A 23,105-nucleotide genomic window follows, 5' to 3' on the forward strand; every position below is an offset into this window, starting at 1 on the left:
AAAACTTTACCTTGGCCTATTTCTAAAGTACACAAAACAGATTGAAAAATGCAGTTATGGAAAGGTAGCCTTAACTAAATCAAAAGTTCATGACCAACCAAAAGTTATTTTAAATCAGACGTTGCTTTTGCTTGTCTCTTGCCCTTTTTTACACAATGGGTATCTTCTCAGACATACAAACACATCTTTCACACTGCTTTCAAACATCACTACATGTATTTTGGGACTTTTCCCCAGCTATCATATTCACTCACGAATAAAACATTCACCTTTCAATCAAATTTTATTCTTGGTGTCAGGTAGACAAAGAAATCACTTTTTGTCCTGTCACATGTTTGCTATCATAATTTGAAAATTTTATTTGAGATTAACATTCCCATATAACATTATGATTACATTGGTATTAAGATATACATTGGGCACATGGATGCATTGCTCTCCAGTGAAGCATTCCGTTCCATGCTAAAATCTGTTCATTGGGCTTCACACTTCTATCTGTTCAAGTCCCATGTTCATGCTTGGAAATGGCAATTTTTCAGGTTTTTTCCCCCACATATTTGTTTTTCAAGTTTCAAGTGTAAAGTGTTCCCTAAATGTGCACAGTGGACAGGACATCTTGAGACACCAAAAGAGCGAAGACAGCGAAAGGCTGAGTTGCAGGGGAAATCCTTGAAAGACATTTCATAGTCAGGTGGCATATGGTCGGAATCGTGACCGGCTGGTCCAAAGCACGAAACTTGGCAGATAGATTCTTATAGACCTAGAGAAGATATTTAGAAGGGGTGACACCTGAAATTCTTTTGGGAAGGGTGCCTAATTTTAATCGTTAATCCCTGCAGTGTAATATATATTTTCCCATATTTGGGTATATTTTTATTTTTTTATTTTTTTGAAAAGTGTATTTTGGTGATTCTACTTGCATATTCTTACTTCAATAACATTTTGTAAAGCATGTAAGTGACTGAATAATTATGAGGACATAGTAACGATCCAAAATGGCTACTATTTTACCCTAAAGTTACGCGCATTTACCTTTTCCTCAGATATCATCAACTAGTCTCGCCAAACGTGGGTATTGTTGAGCTTCAAATTCACAAAGTTTCTTACTGACATAGTTAACCTAAAAAAATAAGTGGGAAATCATGTGGAAATTGATATCATCTTGATGTTTGGCCCAAAAGACCAACTTAAAAGGGAGAAAATGTGGTGTCCGTAAATTGGGCTACTACGGGAAGGGTAACGTGGGGACTTGAACAAGTTCAACAAAATCCCCCCAAATAAGAGATTATTGTTGTTTACAATAATGTTGTCTACGCCAAAATGTTTTCTCAACAATAATTTTTGGAATTTCCTTGAACTTGTTCCGGTCTTCCATGTTAGGCAACCCTTCACCTTACGTGTTAGCCCAATTTATGGACACCTCGTTTTTTCCCCACTTTTTGTTTTCTGGGCTAAATACCACAATGTTCTCATTGTTCACATGATTTTGCATAAGGTTTCAATAGGGTAACTGTACCAGTAAGGCTACGTGGTGAATTTGAAGTTCATCAATGCTGATGTTTGGCAAGACTAATTGATGATATCTGGGGACAAGGTAAATGCGCGCAATTTAGGGCTTAATAGTAGCCATTTTGGATCGTTACTATGTCCTCATAATTATTCAGTCACTTATATGCTTTGGAAAATGTTATTTAAGTAAAGATATGTAAGTAGAATCCAAAAAATACACTTTCCAAAAAAATAAACTATATACCCAAATATGGGAATAAATATATTACACGGCAGGGATTAACGATTTATGCAAATTAGGCACCCTTCCCAAAAGAATTTCGGGTGTCACCCCTTCTAAATATCTTCTCTAGGTCTATAAGAATCTATCTGCCAAGTTTGGTGCTTTGGACCAGTCGGTCATGATCTTGACGAAAATTAGATCTAAGCCACCTGACTATCAGGGAAAGAAAATGAAACCTAACTTAAAAAAGAAAGAAAGTCACACACACAACTCTGATACATATTACCCGTTTGTGGGATACGAACCCAAGCCAAATAGGTAGATAACGAACTTGGAGGCTTTCTGAACTCTAGGTGGCAGCAGATAATATATTTGTAAAATTATTTTATATTGACCACTTCAGAATAGAAATTTTAACTTTCATAACTTCAAATGCCAATCAAAATATAGCCCACTGTCAGAAATAAGAAATGAGTTGCAACAGAAACATTGTCTCGTTCCACAGCATGGTGGTGTTAAGTCAATTTACCTCACCCTCCAAAAAATAAAAGTGTATTTCCAATTATTTCTCCTGATACATTTGCTATCAATCTTGGGTCCTTCACTCGTACGCTCGCCCTTCAAATAGGGCGCTGGGAAGGGCTGAAGAGCTTCACAGAATCTTGCGAAGGAAGTGGGCATTCTGGGTAACTTATCATGACCTAGCTAACTGGGCGCAAATGTTATCCGAAAACTTTCTCATAGAAATGCATACATTCCATACCAGATGTGATTTCTTTTTCATTGCAGACCATGTGGACAAATTTGGGTGTCCCATACTATGCAGTTGGACCCTTCGTGAATTTGAAACAGGGCCTGAGCAAGTGACGAGAATTGAAAATTTACAAAATGGTTTACAAAATCTATCCAATCAGAGCTGAAATTCAACAGCGGTTCTTAGCGTGATGTTTGCAGGGCGCAGGGTACGAGCGAATCTTGGGTCCATGGTGCAGCTGCTATGTAACACACACACAAACCAGAAAGGAAATCGTGTTGAAACGGTACACTAACGCAGCATTAATAATCAGCTTGGGTGCTTTGTGACTCTCGGTGGCAGCAGATTTTTTTTTAATTAAGCTTTAGGTCGTGTCAAATCATACTTTTTTTGGTATCTCAAAACAACTACAGTTTTTCCTCACACTACCAATCTAGCCAAAGACACCTAAACTGGAAGCTTGTTGGACTCTTGTCTCTTGGTGGCAGCAGATATATCTGTCTTTATATTTTTTTTTAGTATGGTTTTAGGCCATATCCGAATCAGATGGTTTTTTTTTTAGATTTCGTCACACTACAGTTTTCTCTATGTTGTTAATCTTTAGCTGTAGACTATGGCCGTAGATGATGACTTACCCGAACTGGATCCTTGTTGAACTCTTGGTGGCAGCAGATATATTGGCCCAACTTGTTTTTGTGATGCCATAGAGGCAACAGACATTAGATTTGTCATGGTTGTTTTTTGTGTGTGAGATGCGTGAGGATGTTATGCGGTTGTCAAGTTACCATAACTGTGTTTGTATGGAATACCTAGACAATAACCCAAGACAAGGAATATGTGGTCTAGGATTGTCACCTACCAGAACTGCAGGGTTTTTGGACACTTGGTGGCAGCAGATATTTTGGTTCTCTGTTGGTTTTTTGTTGTTGTGTTACTCATATTTGAAGTTCTCCCCGAGTATCAACCTAGGCCTGCTGTGCTTTTGGTAGCAATATTAATTTTGGTTCTCCGTTGAGCTTTTTGTGGTACAATGGTATTAAAAAGTGAAAATTCAATTAACTGGAAGTTGTAGACTCTTGGTGGCAGCAGACAGTTCGGTATATTTTTTGTCTAGGTAATGCTTTGGAGTTTTCAAATCTTTGCTTCACTTTCGGCTTCGGCTTTGCCCCCGACTTCTGAATCACTGAGAGGCAAACGTAACAAAAATATTCTAACTTTTGGCTTCACATGAGCCGGTTGAATGTTCCCGAGGCATAACATGCACTGAAATGAAGCTGGAGTCACGGAAGTTGGGGCCTAAAATCTCCTTAGGAGGAAGCCAAAGCCAGTTGTTTCAAAAAGTCCGTTTGTCAGAATTACTTGGCTGAGGCTTGAAATTAAACGCATGTCAATACAGGCGATTCACTATGTAGTGCGCCACCAAGAGTCTGTCATGGAGAGTCCATTTTTCAAGTTTATGGTCGACAAAAGCTGGCCCATTGAGCGAGGGTCAGTAGACAACTTAAGCTATATTTGTTAAAGATTGGAGCATAGCGTTGCTGCCTTACAAAAACACCATATTGATATAAAAAAGGGCAAACAGATACTTGAATTATAGGCATACGAAGCTATTGACTGGAAAAACTAACAATTTCAAATGTCCTGCTCTACTAACTTGTGGACGATCTTCCACAATAAACGGGAAAAATGAACTCTCTGTGGCAAACTCTTGGCAGGGCACTGCATTGTGAGTCGTCCAAATTGGAAGCAGCTTCAACTGGCTGCGGCTGCTTACCATTACCACGTGTATTTACAAGCCATAGCAAGATAAATACATATGGTTAAATTCACTGAGGCTTGAGGCTTTATGGACTCTTGGTGGCAGCAGACATTTCCTATATCACCAGTGTTATATGATCGTAAAATTTCACTGTTTTTTTTTTAACACTTTGTGGCAGTCTACTCCATTTGTGTTTAATGCAATGGCATCACAAATCAAATTTCGCCCAGTTGGTGGCTTTTTGGACTCGTATTGACAGCAGACAAGGTTTTCACCCCATTTTTTTTTTATTAATGTCACAAGACATTTTGGACTCTTGGTGGCAGCAGACAGTTTGTATCTTTTTTTGTGAGTTATCAAAGTTGAAAGTTCACAATGCTCACTGTTGCAGTATTCATTTTGGTCGTCAAATGGTTTTGTTTTTGGTGAAAGGAACAGGAAGTGAAACTTCGGTGTGAACTTGAGGTTGTGGACTCTTGGTGGCAGCATACATTTTGATCTTCATTGTTTTATTTATATTTTGATTTGGTGAAATTCACTGAGCTTGAGGCATTTATAACTCTTGGTGGCAGCAGACACATTGGTTCTTTCATGTACTGGCAGGAGCTTCTACTTGTGGTGGTTGGTTGGTCTGCCTGTTCCCCGGAAAAATTGACCAAAAGTATGGTGTTCCATATGTGCCATCAACATCACATTTTTCTGCGTCACATTTTTTAGCTCTGGCAGGGATCGTTTTGGTTGATTTCATGCAAGACTTTCATGGTGACTTCTTGCAACATGGCCAAAGCTTATTGTGCACCTGCACTTGCACTGTACAACATCTTCCTCGAACAAGGTGGACGCCATTTTCTGTAGTGGTTGGATGGTATCCAGAAGGACGAAATGTCCCCATAAAGTGGGCGGAAACAGTTTTTAAGCTCTGGCAGAAGCTTCTACATGTCACCTAGTGGTTGGTCAGTTGGATGGTCTGTCTGTCTGTCCCAAAAATTGACCAAAGTATCGTGTTCCATATGGGATATCGGCAGCGCATTTTTCGCCAGAGGTTATTGTACATGTGTACACTTGCAGTTGTATTTTTGTTTTTTTAATTATGTTGTACAGTGGCATTCAACTTTTACATCTAACTGCTTCAAGGTTTTTTGGCAGTAGTCAACTTAAGTCTTTGACAACTTTGTTTTTAATATAATTTCTCCTACTGGAGGTTTGATGAACTCTTGGTGGCAGCAAGCATGTTTTTCACTGCATTGTTTATATACCATGGTAATCGATGTCAAATTCCTCTGGGCTGGAGGCTTAATGGACTCCTGGTGGCAGCAGATACTGCACAAAAGATCACAATGAAACCTGCGGAATGTTTTGAGGAATATCAACTTGCTCCTCAAAAAAAGTTTTGATTTTTATACAGTATTTATGAACATATGATACATGTAGCAAGTTGTGAAAACTGCTTTGTTGTATTCAAACTATATATTCCCAGTGCTGCACCTGCAGGCATGCAGAACGGAACCGGTGTTAGAAAATGTATTTTAAAATTAAAAAAATGCTAACAAATTTCTTATTTCTGTTCCAATATGAATCTCATTTCTAATTTGAGTCTCCATCACACAACAAAATAATCTCACAACACAAAAAAAATGACAAGCATACTGATATTCAAATTAACAATTAAACAGCAATTGTTCTCTTAGGAACAAATAACTAATTTGCAATTAAATATATCTTTACAAAAAATTCTGTCAATTTTTAAAAAAATTAAACTGATACATCATTTTTGCTACATGATTGGGCTCTTGATAGAACTTGCATGTCCCGACTTTTGAAACAAAATGAAAGAGTATGTGCATGTTTTTCTTAAATGCATTTGGCATTTTGTTGCATGGTTCCATAATAAAAAAATTTTTTTGGGGGGGAGGGATGTAATGCAAAGTGATAGGAGCAAAATGCACTTAAGAAACATCTCTACGAACTTATGAAGTAATTATATTTCAATGCATGTGCATTGTGTTGCAAAAAGATGGATTAGAGACGGGGGAAAGTATGGGGAAACAGTACTTTGTTTTTCTTTTTTTTTCAGTTTTGAGACATGCCTCAAGGTAAATTGTTGGCAGGATTTCAGGATTTGTTTCCTGCCGTCTATTACTGGACAATTCTAATGTCATAATGATCAGAAAAGCCAATTGGAGTAAAGTGTCCAGCTTAAGGACACAGATTCTGCGACACTGATTATTATTAGACACTGATTATCACAAATTTTCACTCTGTTATTTGCGTACTTGGATTTGTTGAGAAAGCTGTGTGGAGCATAATTACTGTTGTAGTCAAATACTTTTTTCCAGTCAAGTATAGGTATACTCAAACGTTACATAGGAATACATTTAGTCTGAATAATTGACTCATATTTCCCCTCATTCAAAGATCTTCATTAACAAGCTTTAGTGCAAATACCTGATTCCGACTATTTCAGTTTCAGAGGCAGAAAGAGATTCAACAACATAGACTTTCCAAGTTGACCACGTCTGCCAATGAGAACTTGTGTGATGGGGAGCAACTTATAAAAATTACTTAACACTCATGTTTTGAAAGGCCATTTTTTTACCTTTTGAGAACCCATGTACCACCATCGTCACATCATCATGCTCACGGGTCATCCTGCTTCCAACTCTCTCTGCCCCTCTGCTTCATTTGCATAATATTCAAATTTTATGTAAAGTACATGTAGGTGATTGAAATCTGCCCCTGTTGTGTGCAAAAGGACCGACATGTGCTAGCGATTTCAAACACGCTGTGAAAATCGCAAGCACGTGTAAAGCAATTGCATACTTGGCAGACAGGGAAAAGCTGCGGGAACACTGACATTAATGTGCATATTAACGATTGTCATTTGCATATCGAGATAAGCTTTACATAGTCACCTGATGTACGGTATTGAGATAAACTTCATATTTTTGATCTGTTGAGGTAAAGGTTGCATGGGAAATAGCTTTTTAGACATTTAATGCATATTTGGTGACTTTACGAGTGTTGTAGTATTTTAAGCGATTTTAACTCGCAAGCGTCGTGCGACCGTCTCCTTGCGTGTTCATACGCCATAACTGAGCGTTTGATTATCCTAAATGACCCGTGACCCATATCATTGTGTGCATGCGCAGTTGAAATATTGAAAGGGCTGATTGGACTTTGGTTTTAGACAAGTGAACAATATGCATTAATTTTCAATTGGCGCAACTCAGGCCAGGTCCTTCTGAAAGACAGCAACAGTCAATCTGTTTGTTGACGTGTGTGTAATCACGCCTACTTATTTCAATTGTCAATTTTTATTCAACTCTAGGGCATATTATATGGTTTGGACTGACTCTGGAATGCCAGTCAAGAAATGGGTGTCGGCAAGTGTCAGAAGTGCTGAACAAAGTTGAACAGCTTTATACCTGCATGATTTTTTTTTTTTCGGGGGGGGGGGGGGGTTGTATTCTACATTACAGGATTGTTATGATGTCATATGCATTTTGTATGTATGTATTAACCAAATTCTACAAAATGAGTCTTAGGCCAAAAAAAAAAGTCTCCGGTTTCTGGTATGGAGCTTGCCCAAAAAGTGGTGCGGCGACACGGCTTTTTTTTTTTTTTACCTGACTTTTTTGCTTCAAATGTCGGCTGATGACCGCAAATGGTGCCCGACTAAACTTAGTGCAAATATATGGGAGTCCAGAGAGGCCACATAAAGCTTATTCTCGACCATAACCCAATCTAAAAACACGTTAAAATTGTGCAGCAGCAGGATTCCAGTCAAACCAGTGAGTTTGGCGGTTTTGAGACATCATCTTTGGCATTGAAAAAAAATTTTTTTTCAGTTTGCCGACGCGCATGGCTACGGCGACGCGCGCGCATACCAGAAACCGGACACTTTTTTTTTTGGCCTTACTTACGCTTTCTCACTTTTCAATGTACTGGTAATATACAATATTTAATTTGCTTGTGAAGTAATTTTCAGAAATAATGGAATTGGGGTTGGTATTCACAGCAAATATTGTTACACTGACCGTGAGTGGTATAGCAAATTTATTTTCAAGCAAGCTTCACGCAGTTAAGATGGAACATGCACACTGTACACAAACTTTACAGTGGTTAACCTACGGTATTATATGTGCGTACAGCGGGAATGGCTTACGCATCATGGAATAACGCAATAAGTGGGGAGAGGTATGGACCATAGTATATGGGATAATGTAGTACGGGTGGCTCTCATGGATTGACCAATCGGAATCGAGGATTCAAGTTTGCTTGAAGATAAATTTGAATATTCACAGCCTGTAAATGTTACATGGTCGATATGAATATACATGTATGCATATTTCTTTGATTGCTCATAGCTTGCATCTCATTAAGTATTCAGACTTCCTTTGCATATTCATGTTAATGATATATGCATCAAACCAGGCCAACAGATCGCAAATTCTGACCCGGTCCAAAACGCGAGCGCTGGCGCTCGTAAAATACCATCAGTGCCGGGAGAACGTACGTAGATCGCCCCGAGTGCGGAGAACTAGGAAGAACCAATCAAAAGAGCCAAAGCAAGGTAGTACACTCCTCTGGCATGAAACAAGCATCTTGATTGGCTGACAAAGGCGAGATAAGTTGGATTGAAGCTTTGCTTTTGACCAAAGAGTTTTGTTATTGAAAGTTCTCAAGTTTTTTCATTTGTGTATTTGGCTGTTTTTCGCAAACTTGTTCACGTGAATGTACTCTAGAACACCTCTATAATGAACACCCCTATCACTGAATTCAGTGCTGAACAGCAGTGTGACTTAAAATCGAATGAACAATGATGCATTTTGATTGGCAATAATGAACATTCTCTGAAGAATCTTTTGCAAACACTGTGTTCGTAATAGTGAAGCTCTGCTATACACTGCATATGTAAACTAATGATAATGTTTTGGGGTAGGTTAAAATGCTGCATCTGATGAGTATTTTTTGCAGTATTTTGACAAGATTCAAAAGTGTAAAATTGATCAACAAATACTTAACAAGGGTCTGGATTTACCATTTTTAGTTTAAGTACAGAGAATGTCACATTTATGTGGAATGCCTCTTTCGGCCAAAAAAAAAGAAGTCTCCGGTTTCTGGTATGGAGCTTGCCCAAAAAGTGGTGCGGCGACGCGGCTTTTTTTTTTTTTTTACCTGACTTTTTTGCTTCAAATGCCGTGTGATGACTGCAAATGGTGCCCGACTAAACTTAGTACAAATAGGCCTATATGGGATTGGGAGTCCAGAGAGGCCACATAAAGCTTATTCTCGACCATAACTCCATCTAAAAACATGTTAAAATTGTGCAGCAGCAGGATTCCAGTCAAACCAGTGAGTTTGGCGGTTTTGAGACATCATCTTTCATTGAAAAAAAACTTTTTCATTTTGCCGACGCGCATGGCTACAGCGACGCGCGCGCATACCAGAAACCGGAGACTTTTTTTTTTGGCCTTAGGGAACGTTTCAAAAGTCGGAATGCTTGGAACATTCCTACGGGAACCTTGGCTGTTCCAATAGGGAACATGCGTTGTTTCCTTGAGAACATCCTGGGAATGCCAGGTGATCCCGTGTGGGAACGTTTGCCTATGCGCATGCACGCTTACTCTGGAACGGCATGTTCCAGTTGGGAATGGGAACGCACAGTGTTCCTGAAAGGAACGTTCCGACTTTTGAGATGTTCCCTCACTTTCTCTGTACTGTACTTCAATGTAGTCCCTACATGGTATTTTTTTTTTTTAAACCTCGGCTTCACCACCAGCTATGGCATCAAGAGATTTCAACATACCTTTTCAATCAAAAAGCCATACAATTTTCAAAAGTTGACAAAAACTGCCAACGATTTCATTTTGCCATTTTATTCCAAGATCAGGATGAGTTCCTTTGTGTGCGTGTTGTTTGTTGGATAACTCCTTCTTAAGCACCTGGTGGCAGCTGGCGCATGGGGAATACGTACTGCGCAAATGTGGAGCGGAGCGCAGGGTCTTGCTCACTGTTGTAGATCAGTCGTTAACACGAACAGCGCTGACCGGCTTTATAAATAGCGGTTTAAGACCACCCACGAGACAATTGCGTGACCAGTAGGTATGGTAAACTGCCTCAGAGCTATTTAAGAGTAATATATAAAGCGACTGCTTCAGTGTTCCTGTTTGGTGTGAACATGAAAAGCTTTGAAATGATCTGATGCTGGAGATGCAGCCAAAGCTGGAGACAGAGCCGAGGTTTTGAAAACACCATTGAGTTTATAGAGTTTATCCATCACACCATGTGTCAAAATTTGACCAATTGGGAAAGGTTGTAAGATGGTGAATATTCATGAGTGGGAGTAAGAGAATACAAGCATTGGAAGTAGGTTTACACCTGTGTCTGACTGTTGTTCCCGCGTCACGCGGAACTAATAAGTATTTTAAGCAACACAAGTCAAAATAGACAATGGGTTCGGAGTGGCAAACTTTGTTTTTAATTTTCCATTGACTAGTCCTTGGAGTGTTTGCAAATGACTGCAACCTTAAATCTTTCAATAACTTGTGTGCAGTCGCTCCTCACAGTTTCAAATGTCAAACTTAATTGAAATCTTGGGAATAATTTGGTTCGGCGTGACTCTGGAAAGGCAGTCCAAACAGGTGTTAAAGTGTCGCTCTTTGTATTTGGCAAAATCTTGCATAACCTGATATGGGCACATGTATTACGAAATGTAAATGGATGAACAGTTCATGTGGAGAAACAAACTGTAAGTTTACCCCACTTACTTGGTAAAACAACACCCCTGTCAGTTTGCCCCAAACCATTAAGCCCCACCCCGATCCTTTAAGCCTCACCCCAATCTGTTAAGCCAGGCCCCAATCTGTAAAGCCCCGCCCCAATCTGGTAAGCCCTGTCCCATAAAGTTATACCAAGCACAGCCATGACTGCATATCCAAAATGTCTGCAGATACACATGACGCACATGGCTTGAACATGTAGTTCAACATTAAAAAGATGTTCATTTTGTTGCCAATTAACATGCAAAGTAGGCGGGGCTTACGACTCAATCCCAAACATTCCATTGTGGCAGCTGACAGTAGGTTGGAAAAAGATCTGTTTTAAGTGTACAATATGTTTCCATAGGTTCGTAGTACATGTATATGCATTTTATATCTGTAGGTGTTGAGAGAGTAGTACCCATGCTTACCACTGTAATTAATTCAGATTGATTATGGGGAGACAGGGAACAAGTCTACCCACCATATATATACTTTGTATATGTAGATTGTATAAATGATAAACCGAGTGCATGAACCAGTGGGCAAGTTCGATTGAGGACTATTGGTTAAAATGGGGTTGATTCATAACATACATGTATATTGTACCTGAGCATCCATTCCATGGATAGCACTCTCTTTTGTTGGTACAAATGGTCCATAGAAAAGGTGTTGGCATTCTTACACAGTTTACATGTATTGCTACTCATTTCATTTTCCAATCATGCACTCTGACACACTCTCATGTCATATGGGTCATATGTCATATTTTCTCTTGAGTAAAGCTGACATTGATTTAAAGATCTTTGTTTTGTTTATCTGTGGGATTTGCAGTTCCAGTTAGCCCAGGGTGGTATCGGCAGTGGCACACCCCCAATGATACCAACAGTGAGAGCAGAACCCGCAACGGACGTCCAGACACAAGCCTTGCAACAACACCTACAGAGGTACTGTCTTTGCTTCAAAGGATGATCAAATAAATCAACGGGTTTTTTTTTAATCTCAATCAGTGTTTTACCTTAGAATCAATAGTCCCTTCCAAAATTAAGTACTTTGCACTTCACATGTGATAGCATTTCAAAATAATATTAAGCACATAGCATTGGTAGATGTTGAAAGAAAAGCTCATATGATTTCTTAAAGTGAGGTACGTTTTATGTTTGTTCCTTTTTGTTTTGTTTTCTGTTTCTACACTCTGTACAGATTACACCTACAGAGACCCTGCGACAGCCCACCAATGCTCAAAAAGCTTCACAGTCCTAATAGCCGAGCGAGCCCCCCTACCTCCATCAGCCTCCCTGTTCATCCTGAGGAGGTAATTGAACCGTCCATTGATCCCACCGCTTACCCAACCCACCCGTTACCCATTGACATGAGCCCCACGCTGGATGCCCAGCCTGACAACCGGCCGGTGAATGTGGGAAGCCCCTCACAAGGGAGCAGTCCTTTAAGTCAAGGGGCTGTAGGGGGTAGCAGCATGTCTTCGCAGCGGGGCAGTCCACACAACCATTCTGGGGATAATTGGTTTGGTGGGGTCAGGCCAGGCTTCTCTCCCTCTCCGCCAGTCATTGTGACTTCGGCGGGAGGCGAGATGCTAGACATAGTGAACATTGGGGGTCAGAGCAATGATTCACTGGAGAATATACTACCGGTGCTATTCCAAAACCAGGGAGGCCGCTCCTCACAGGGGGAGATTTCGGTGAATCCGAGCAGCCTGGCCTCAAGTTTGGTCTATCAGCAACAGCAGCAGCAGCAGCAACAACAGCAGCAGCAGTTGCAGATGCTGCAAGCGGCTCAGTCACTACAAGAGCAGGAAGCATTACAACAGCAAGTTGCTCTCCAGAATCAGCAGATGAATCTCATGCAGCAACAACAACAGCACCAGCACCAACAGCAGGCATCACGGCATGTGACATTCGAACAAATGAATCATGATATGAGCAGGCAGCAAGGAATGCAGGGTGGTGTGACATTAGCACAACAGTCCAACCAACTTTTTCAACAGCAGCAGCAGCAACAACAACAGCAGCAACAGCAGCAGCACTCACAGATGATCACTGAACCCAGTGGGGTGACATTTCTCACTAGCCAGCTCCCGTCCAATCAACAACAGGAATCCAGGAATCTACCACTCCCTGGGCTGAACGGGGGTGTCCAGTTCAACATCTCCAGCCAGCAACCAGTGATGCAAGCAGCACCGCCCAGTCAGCACTACCCGCTGCCCAATTTGATGTCACCTGGAACGCTCCACTATTTGCAGGGGATTAACCAGCAACAGCGGATTGATGATACAGACTTAGTGCAGGCAATGGAGGAGTCCAACACGATGCAAGGGCCATCACAAGGTGAAGAAGCAGCACAAGGTATGCGTACCTTTACTCCTGAGCATGGTCAACAAATTTATTCCACACAGAAAAATAGTTGATAAGCAAAAACAAGCCTAAACCTCATTCAGTGTGTACTGGTTCTTGTGATTTATGCTTAACACATACACATGTTTAGAATTATTTCTTGTAAACAGTTCCATGACATCGGACCAAGGGCCTAATGTCATGGGGCTTCTAAGCACAGAACTTTGCTATTACGCTTAGCTAATGCAGGCTTCCAGCCAAATGTCAGGCAATACTTCTGGTGACTGTCAAATTTAGTGATGAATAAAACTAAGAGCATGTGTTTCCTCCTGCTTGTGAAAAACTAATAGCCAAAATTTTCCTTTTGACTAATTTCGTGAAATCCAGTCACATATTTGTAAATAGGATTTCTAAATGTAATTCCTGTGCAGGATTTCTAGCGTTTGGGCTGAGTGATGGCCAGACAAGGCAAAGTCACAACCACCACCGACACACAACCATGCCTGGCGTAGATGCCCAGGTCCCTACACAGCTACTACGTAGAACAATCCGTATCCCCTCAGGTGACTTGAGTCAGTTCTTCAACACCACCAACAATAACAGTGTTGATGGTGGCAGCAGTGGGATCAGGAAAACAGATAATGTGTCTGGCCAGCAGCAACACATCCCACCGCTGATAGCACAGGGAATGAACCTTAGTTGTAGCATGACACTGAGTGAGTCAGACATGCACGCTGCTGAGCCATCCCCAATCAAACATGCAAAGTCCTTCTGCATGACCACCTGCAAGGGACTTGGGGAGATAGTCGCTGAGATCAGGAGGACTCTTGATTGTAAGCAGCCAGCCCTGATCTATGAGAACATTGAGAACCTCTTTCAGCTGCACCGGAATGGCGTGCGGATGGAGATGGAAGTCTGCCGTGTCCCTGGATTGGCACTGAATGGGCTGAAACTGCGGCAGTTAGCCGGGGATGCTTTGCAGTACAAAGAACTCTGCCAAGACATTCTGGCAACAATGAATTTGTAGCAGACACTGATGGCTGCCCTGCTGATGGGACAATACTGGCAAGTAACTGGTACCTCCAAAAAAGAGCAAAATGGCTGATTAAGTATAACTTGTTAAGGAACCCGATTGCTTCTAGACACTTTGTCCCCTATGATGGCAAATATTTTCCAAAATCACCCTGCGAAACTACTGTGTGTTTAACTGTTTCAAGAATAATAGTTGTCAAGAATTATAGTTTTGTCGTCATCGTCGTGGATGTAGGACGGTCAACTTCTGATGGGATGGTGAAACAAAGAGGAGAGACGTCAGACAGAGGGATCCACTAATAAGCGCCATGGTGCTAGCATGTTAGTGGGTATGCTCAGGTAATGTACCAGGGTCAACAACATCCACAAACCAGTGAACTGATTATTATCAACTAGTAAACTACGCCTCATGGTGTGCATGACTAAGTGGATGGTCTTCAAGCTTCAAAGAAGGCACAGCTGTCCTATTGACCAGTCAGTAAATACAATGGCCTTGTTGCTCAACATATTAGTATTTCACTATCCACTATTGGGCTTGTGCGACTCCAGGCAGGAATCAAATAGAATCCATTCTAAACTAAAATTCAACAGAATCTACTCCCAGTAATTGGCATTTCCAGCACCCCTCACATTCCATTCAGACAAATTCAAAATTGTATGTTGTCAAGTGTCAGGTTTTTTGAGAGGGATTGCAACTCTTGTTGTCGCGTCATAGCAACAATTCACAAATGTAGTTAACTGGTGATATATTGTCCAGAACTAAAATTTGGAGTGGATTGCCAATGGAATCTTCTCCACAGAGGTGGCTATACATGTATATGTAAGCATTCTCGCATATTGCACATGTTTATCATGCAACGTAGGGTGTTGCATCGTGCACAAGTACCCCCTGAAGAGGTTACAAGGAGAGAGAGAGTTTGAATGCAATGCCGCGGTACACACATGAACAGCACTCACATGAAGACACTACAGGTGTGTGTACATTCATATATAAAAATCAATCATGTGTCCTTCACCATATGCGCGTGAGTCGGTGCCGTATGTGGTACATATTCATACATGGATGTACTGTTTACGGAGCTCTTATGAGGGGTCACAAAGCGCCATGTACTTTTTGTGCGCTTTGGCTATGATATCAGTAAATGTGTTGGATACCTGGATTAAGTTAATATGTTTCAATGATTGGCCAGCTTGCAAAAAAACTGATTGGTTGATTTTTCAGTGATACTGTCTAGCTTTGAAATTTGTTGCTTATGGTCAACATAAACACGTTTAATAATGCAGCTGGGAACTTAATGTTGCTTCTTGTGTACTTTGTGGATACTTGCCTGTAGTGATGTAATCGAGACCACCACAAGTCCTATCCTTTTGTGACAGTTTATTTGAATAGCTAGTGACTTGACTTGAGACGAAAGACTTGTGATGAACTTGCAGGGACTCGAATACATTGCTGCTTGCGTGTCAAAATTATACATTGTTGACAGCAACAATAATCTGAACAGTGCTTCACATATCAATGAATTTTATACATTTGTAAAAGGCTTTGCTGTGAAGCTGAACTTTGTGAACTATTCGCAGTTATTTGTTTACCCCTTCACTGTAAAATGTTTTCTTCGAAAGGCAACGAGTAATTAATTTCTCTTGTTCTCACTGAAGTCTGATAGGTGCGGAGGGCAAGAGAACGAACAGTGTCTACTTTTTTAGCCGTTTACTGTACAGATTAATGCTTATTCACATGTGTGCTTCATGAAAAATCATGGTCTGATGACATAGATATATATTTTCAGGAAAAAAGTATGTTTTTCAAAATTTTGCAATTTGTTTTTCACTGAACATTTTTGTTTATCATATGAATGCTGACTTCTTTTATTTTGCTAATTTTTTCCCTTGTGGGCACAATGAATTTGAATTTCTAATTGCTGTCACATAATACCAATTGGAGGATTTTTTTTTTTTTCAATTTTTTTTCGGGCATTTCAAATGTGGTTTACATAATGTATGTTCAAGTACATGTATGTATGTTTAGACAGTAGAATAATGGGTGAAGAGATTTGCGCAGCAAGGATTGTGCAAAATGATGACCAAGGAAGCTATATGCTATTTTACTCCACACTGGGACCCAAGTGCAGAGTAACATGCAAAATGCTACAGCTACACAAACAGAATTCTGCGCAATATGCACAAGGCAAAGATAAGGTCTTATTTATACCACAAACCAACATTCAACTTCAAAGGGCCAGGGAAGGTTTGCTCCAACGATTGGCACCAGTCAGTGAAGTCACATGATTTGAATTTGGAAGCAAGTCAACTGGTATATACATATACGTGTATGTCCAACTTTAGGAAATTCAGACCGTTCGGTAGTCTGGTGGCATGAATGTGGATAAAATGTTTTGCAACAGAGACTGGGTACCAGATGTCATATTTTACTATTCTTGTCATACTAGTGTGGTTTGCGGTAACACCATGTAGAGTAATCTCTTTTGAAAAGAAGTGTGGTTCTGAAAAGAACCAGTTGGTTGTGAAACGTGACATTCCGATCAGTATGCTCTGATCGTCTCCTCTCTCTCTCCCTCTCCTGAAGTAGCCTGTAGTCAAGTCCCACCCGCTTACCCGGACACTTGACGCACCCCGGATGCTGGTATTTAAGATCAGAGCTTACTGATCGGAACTTCGAGTTTTAAAACCACCCGGTTCTTTTCAGAACCACACTTCTTAGAAGAGATTATTCCACATGGTGTCACCGCAAACCTCACTACTATACCCTACCAGCATGCAAAATTTCAAATCTTGTTTATTCTAGTCATGTTGGACTAAAGAAGTGTTAGACTGGTTGCTGCATGCATAAATAGCTCCTTGGCATTGGCCCGAGTTTTAATTCTTCAGTCAAATTCCCTGAAACTTCATTGAAATGTATCTGAACCAACATTTCCCAACAAGATCCACTTGTTATTGAGTTCTGACTCCGATATTTTGTCTTAAGATTTCAATCTTGGGTGAACTATTTTACTAGAAAAACTTGTGTAAGCGTGCAGTACTTTTCCACAGTAATTTTTCTGGAGTTCCGTAATGGGCAATGATCCATGGGACCTACAGCTTTATGCCTCATACAAGGGATGTGCCTCTTGCAGACTTGCATGCAGTGTGGGAACTTGTTATTCGTTTTAAGGTCACATTGTTACATTAAAGTTTATGTGAACTGAAGTGTAAGTGTCTTCCACGGGACAAAAATTACGGTTTCCTTTAGAAGTAAGGAACTAGAAGGAGGCTGGAACTGGCTGCCATTTCTGGCATTAAATTTCATTGTTGGAGCAAAACAATATGGGTGATTTAATTTGACCTTACATCAAAAAAACGTTTCCACGTTCCCACTTGAATGACTGCCAGAATGCAGTGCAGTAAACACAGTGTGATGTTGTTATATATGTAGGGCAAACACAAAAGGGGGTAATTCCATAAGTGTGCATATATAAGAACCATACTAAGGATGCTTTTTTAGTGGAATTGCTCAAATCATATACAACGTCAGAGTCGCTTGTGAACATATCAGGATCAGTCCCTTTAGAGTAGAAAATTAGGAAAAATAGAAGTTAAATTTCTTTTAGCCTCCAATGGGGAAAATGTTCATTTGAAAAGATGACGTGAGGATTTTGTTCTGAAATTGTTGGCAGCTGAGGGAAATTGGTTCTGGTAATTACAGTATTTTGCACGTTTGCACTCTACCTTGTCAGTGTGTGAATGCTTAGAAAAAAAGGCACTCGTTCAATCATAAGCGTCACCATACTTAGAGCTTTGGTAAAGTCAGATCCTTTTTTGTTTGTGTTGCGGGTAAAGTCCATGACTATTTGAGAAAAGAACTGAACTGGGTGCTACATTTTATTTGGTGTTCGTATTTTCAAAATCTTAGCTACATTCGTTGTGATTTGTAAAAGTCGTGTGTTGGACGCACATTTCATTTGTCGTTGTGGGTGTGTTGAAATTACTGGTTCTAAAAGGGTTCCGGGTGTTATAAACAAAAGTTGCTGCATGAGGTTTCCTGCCACCACAGAAACGTGAAATCCCCTGAGGAAAGAAAAAACAACGATGTAAAATAAGGAGTTGACTTTCATTATGCAAGCACAAGGAGATCTGATGGCATTGAGATTGCTCAAAAACCAAAGACCGTTGGAGGAGTTGGAGATGTATTAAGTGGAATGATTGCGAAAAATCCTGGACGTTTCGTGTGCGGTCCTAGAAAATTTACTGAAATGTTATGGAAACGTAGGAATAACGAGCTGTGTTACACCAAACTTTCCAAGTCTGATGAATCAACATTCTAAAAGCCACTTTTATTGGTTAAAACTTTATAGGAATTTGAATTCATGGATGATCTTTTGATCCGACTCTGGAGCACTTCCGGAAGTCATGGAAGATTTGGTCAGGGAACATTCAGGAAAATTTCCGATTCGATCCATTAATTGTCATGGAAGTTGCCTACTTGATCTGGAAACCCTCACGAAAGTTGCCTGTTTGGAACTGTCGGGTATTTTTCCACGGTGGAAATTTCTTGGAAATTGTATGGAACTGTCGTTGAAGTACACACAAGTGGACGTTTTGTGGGAGCTCCTTCGAAATACCATGGAAGTTTCCTTTTTGCTTGTGGGAAAAGATTGTGGGTTGTAGTACTTTGTATTTATTTTTTGGTTACATGTACTTCATGTCATTTATGTAGTTCCTGAGTGTATTGCAAGTTCATGCCGAAACCCGTACTGTGGTATTTAAAAAGAAACAGCAAAAATAATTCCTCCCCCCCCCTGTTTATATATTTTAAATCTCTTGCTGTCCTGTACTTGCTTGTGACTTTGTTTCAGTGTGACTTTTAATGGTGTTGTGTTTGATCGTACTGCACCAGGTAAAAAACGCAGTGAGGCCAATTGGTGCACAGTCAGTGTTATTTCCAATGCACGGGGACTGGTTTTCTGCAAATTTCAGGGTTCCTGTTTTATTTCGGTCGTGTTCTGGATTGGTGGAACCAAAAGATATGTGAATCAAATATGTACCAAAGGACAGGACAACACAGAACTTTGATAATTAAACTGCATACTTTGTTCATGTACATACACGTCAGTCTTGGGTATAATTGTGACGATTTTTGACAATGCGTTAACGACACCAAAGATAAAGTTGTGAAGCTGCTTTGCGTGTTTGTCGGTCTATCTGTTGGTGTGTATGTGTGTGCGTATTTTGTGATCAAAATAACCCATGCAAATTGGGAAGAAGCGTCGGAATACGTTATAGAGCTCTCTGTTAGGATCGGACGTACTGACGTACATGGAATAAACCTTGTTGGTCGTTTAAAAAAACCCTAATTGAAAAATAGAAAAACAAAGCACAATGTTCGTGTTATGCATGTATACATATAAATACCAGCTTATTTATTACCGTAAAATGTTTATTAATGAAACAATGTTGTGTTTGAATTGTGATTAATGATACACATCGATGATAAGTTATGAATTGCCTTGACTCCAAAGCTTTGAATTGAATATTATATTTTATTACGACTGTCACATTAGCTATTGTCATATCGATTGCGCACCTTATTTTATAATACCACTTTACTTGTTCCCAAGTTTTTATAACATAACATCGAAGTAAGCTGATAATCATGTAGTGGAAAATCCTTTTATTGATATCGAACTATACTTGCTTTTTTATACTTGGCAGTTTATTTCATGCACAGGCTATGTTAGAATACCCGTTAGATTTCTCACAATCAAACATTTGAAACTTAATCTTAAAATTGACCCATGAATGATCATGAAACGTAAGAGATTTATATACCAAATATCGTCCTTTTTGACAGAATGAATTAATTGATTCAAATTTTACCTTTTGAAGCAGGAATTTTATCTTGATTTTTAACAAAACTGAGCAAGACTGAATTTCCATCATGGATTTTGTGGAGATGGACTTGTATGGGACAGTCTAGGTATCTGCAGTTTTCAGTGCAGAGCGATAATTATCAATGTGTGACCGTTTTGGATAGAAACCTTTGAAATCCTCGAAAATAAAATACTTAATTGTGACTGGAAGTGAAATGTTGCCAATATTTATGAACTAATTGAAACTTGGAAGGTAGAAAATTTCGTCCCCATCCCAATGGGTTATTATGTTTTTTGTGTGTCTGCCATTCTGAAAAAAAATTGAGACTGTGCTGACGTTCGCCAACGTTGGTGGCACAGTCGGTCGCACTTGATGTAACCAACTATTGCAAATTTTAGCATTGTGTGTTTAATTAGTGGCACCCACCCCGGTCCTATGGAAGACCTTGCCATATTTTAATTGTAATAACACGAGTCAAGTATTTTTAATATTTAAAAAATGTAATTGTCCAACAATTGTAGCACTTTCCCCCGCAGTTTAACACCTCTCAAAATGGACCTCACATTGAACTTGGAGAAAATGAAAGCAGTTTTGTTTGGAAATTGTTTGGTAATTGTATGGTATACTTAGTATCATGTCATTTGTTTCCATCGACGTACATGTTAAAAACGTAAAAATTCAAACACCCCTAAAAAACATGTTCAAGCCCTTTGGAATAAATGTTTTGTTAGTATGGAATTTTGAATTTTTAAATGTTTTATGCCCACTTAAACGTGATTTTAACAAAGGCACCCATTCAAACTGTACATCTGTTGTTTGTAACTGCACTTTTTATTTGAATTTGAATGAATATTTTGAGAATTTCGCAGTCATGAATATGAATTGAATGTATGATAATTTATTCTAACTGTACATGTACCTCACTATGTGTAATTGTCGAGAAATGTAACAAATATCCCCATTTTCCTATAAGTTGGATCTAATCTACTGTTTAAAAAGCTTCTTAATTATTAGCAAGCCAACTGTGCTGTTCCGCAGAGATATATATGTCCATCCAATCAGAGGACAACAGCAAAAGAACATTGAACATGATTGGCTAAATGGTCAATCGACCCAGTGATGTACAAAGAAGGTTCGTTTTAATTGGTCTCCACAAATCATCTTGTCGATTGTCCAAGAGGTGGCAGACATTGTGCACGGTCTGCAGAGCGAATGTACACACAATCCTGGTTCAGGTAGATGAATGTTCTGCCGATGTTTTGTGCAGAAAATGTAGAATGGAAGTTTCTGACCTGTAGCCGGTGTTCGTCATTCTGTTGCAATGTGTTGGTACATCAGTGTATGTATTTACTTCATGTTTACACAACTTGGTCGCCGTTTTATAGCATAAAATGCAGCAGAAATAACAAAAAATTTGAACACATTGTCACCATTCACACCAGACCAAAAAGTGTGGCAATGAGCCATATAACCATGTGAGTGACCAACTACTTTGGCAGTGAAATGGCCACTGTTTGTGGGAACTTTGCTGTCATTTCTCATTTTAATCTGCAGGATTGGTTAAATATAGTCAGTCCTGTCATCATGAATGATTGTTGTGTCTGCAATGTGCAGAACCATGCTCTCGCAAGCTCTCCTAAATAAGGATGGACAATTTCGAAATGTGACACGTTCTTTTAAAATATTGAATTCGCTGTATATGAACTATGTTGTCTTGGTTCAAAAGCTTCTCGTTTGTTTATTGTGACCCTGTTTGTTTCCTGTGCGAATATTTCTTGGCAATTTTAACTTATTTGGTCAAGGAAATAGAATAAGGGAAAGTCATGCCAATTTTATCGATGAAATGAGGCAAGAATTTAGCTTTTTAGGTTGTACATTATACAAGCCTGTACAAGTACTTAAATCACAGACATTAATGTATTCAAATTGTTAATCAATTCCTTTGCTTGTACTTCCTGTCCAATGAAATTAGGTCTCCCGAAGAAAAAAAATTACGGCCCGTTTATTAGATGGAATCATGTTTATTTGTGTATAAAATAATACAATTTATGTGAAGACATTGCTGATTTATTAGTCGTGTTCATAATTGTATATTGAATAAAAGCAAACTGCTTTTATTGATTACTATGGTACATGTCACTGTGTCCCTTTTCCCTAAATAGTACCAGTGAGGAAGCAGATGAACTTTATTGTGTTTACCTTATTTTTTTGTGACACTGTTTCACTATTTTCAGGTTAATAATTTTAATTGAAATGATTATTTATATTCTGTACCACACAACCCCTGGAAATAGTGGAACGGTCCTCGTTTCTCTGCAGCACGTGCCGTGGTGCGGCATTCTGAGGGAGTCTGTGTACGGTGCAGTGCATATTGTACATTGCCTAGTTTTGTATTAAAATGGTATGCTGTACAGTAAAATCAATATATGAAAACAAATTATGTATGTAAATTGTACAATGATGTGCAAAAAAAGCTACTAAAATGTACGATTGTCGGGATTTCAATTAAAAAGAATCCCCGTTGTTAACCCAAAGTGATTATTTATCAGTGAAACAGGTCTATATTTGTAATGTTGAATGACTGTTCGTATTTTGGAACTGAAATAAAAAGACAGAAAAAAAATTACAACGTGTCTTTGTGCTCTGTCGGCTCCGCTCCATAGTCTCCCGTGAGGAGCAGCTCTGTCGGCTCCGCTTCATTGACTCCCGTGCGGAGCCTGCAGGCGCGGTTCCGGGGGGGGGGGGGGGGAGGTCAATAACCCCCAACTGTGTCCAAAAAAAAATCGATAGAAATTCATGAAAAAAAATGCGAAACTGATCGATGCCTAGTGGACCTTACAACACATTCCGA

At 39.6% G+C, this 23,105-nt stretch overlaps 1 protein-coding gene across 2 annotated transcripts in view; it reads left to right on the forward strand.

The window, feature by feature from the left end:
* The window catches only part of LOC119732891 (serine/threonine-protein kinase par-1-like), a 36,854-nt gene extending 13,974 nt beyond the window's left edge, over positions 1-22,880 (forward strand). For both annotated transcript variants that reach the window (XM_038206481.1, XM_038206482.1), the window contains exons 11-13: positions 11,841-11,953; positions 12,210-13,369; positions 13,789-22,880. In XM_038206481.1, the coding sequence (XP_038062409.1) occupies positions 11,841-11,953; positions 12,210-13,369; positions 13,789-14,384 (1,869 nt within the window). In that variant the 3' untranslated portion in view covers positions 14,385-22,880. The remainder of the gene's footprint in view (positions 1-11,840; positions 11,954-12,209; positions 13,370-13,788) is intronic.
* The last annotated feature ends 225 nt before the right edge of the window (positions 22,881-23,105 follow it).

This window comes from Patiria miniata, unplaced genomic scaffold (genome assembly GCF_015706575.1).
Source record: "Patiria miniata isolate m_02_andy unplaced genomic scaffold, ASM1570657v1 HiC_scaffold_25, whole genome shotgun sequence".
Classification (NCBI taxonomy): domain Eukaryota; kingdom Metazoa; phylum Echinodermata; class Asteroidea; order Valvatida; family Asterinidae; genus Patiria; species Patiria miniata.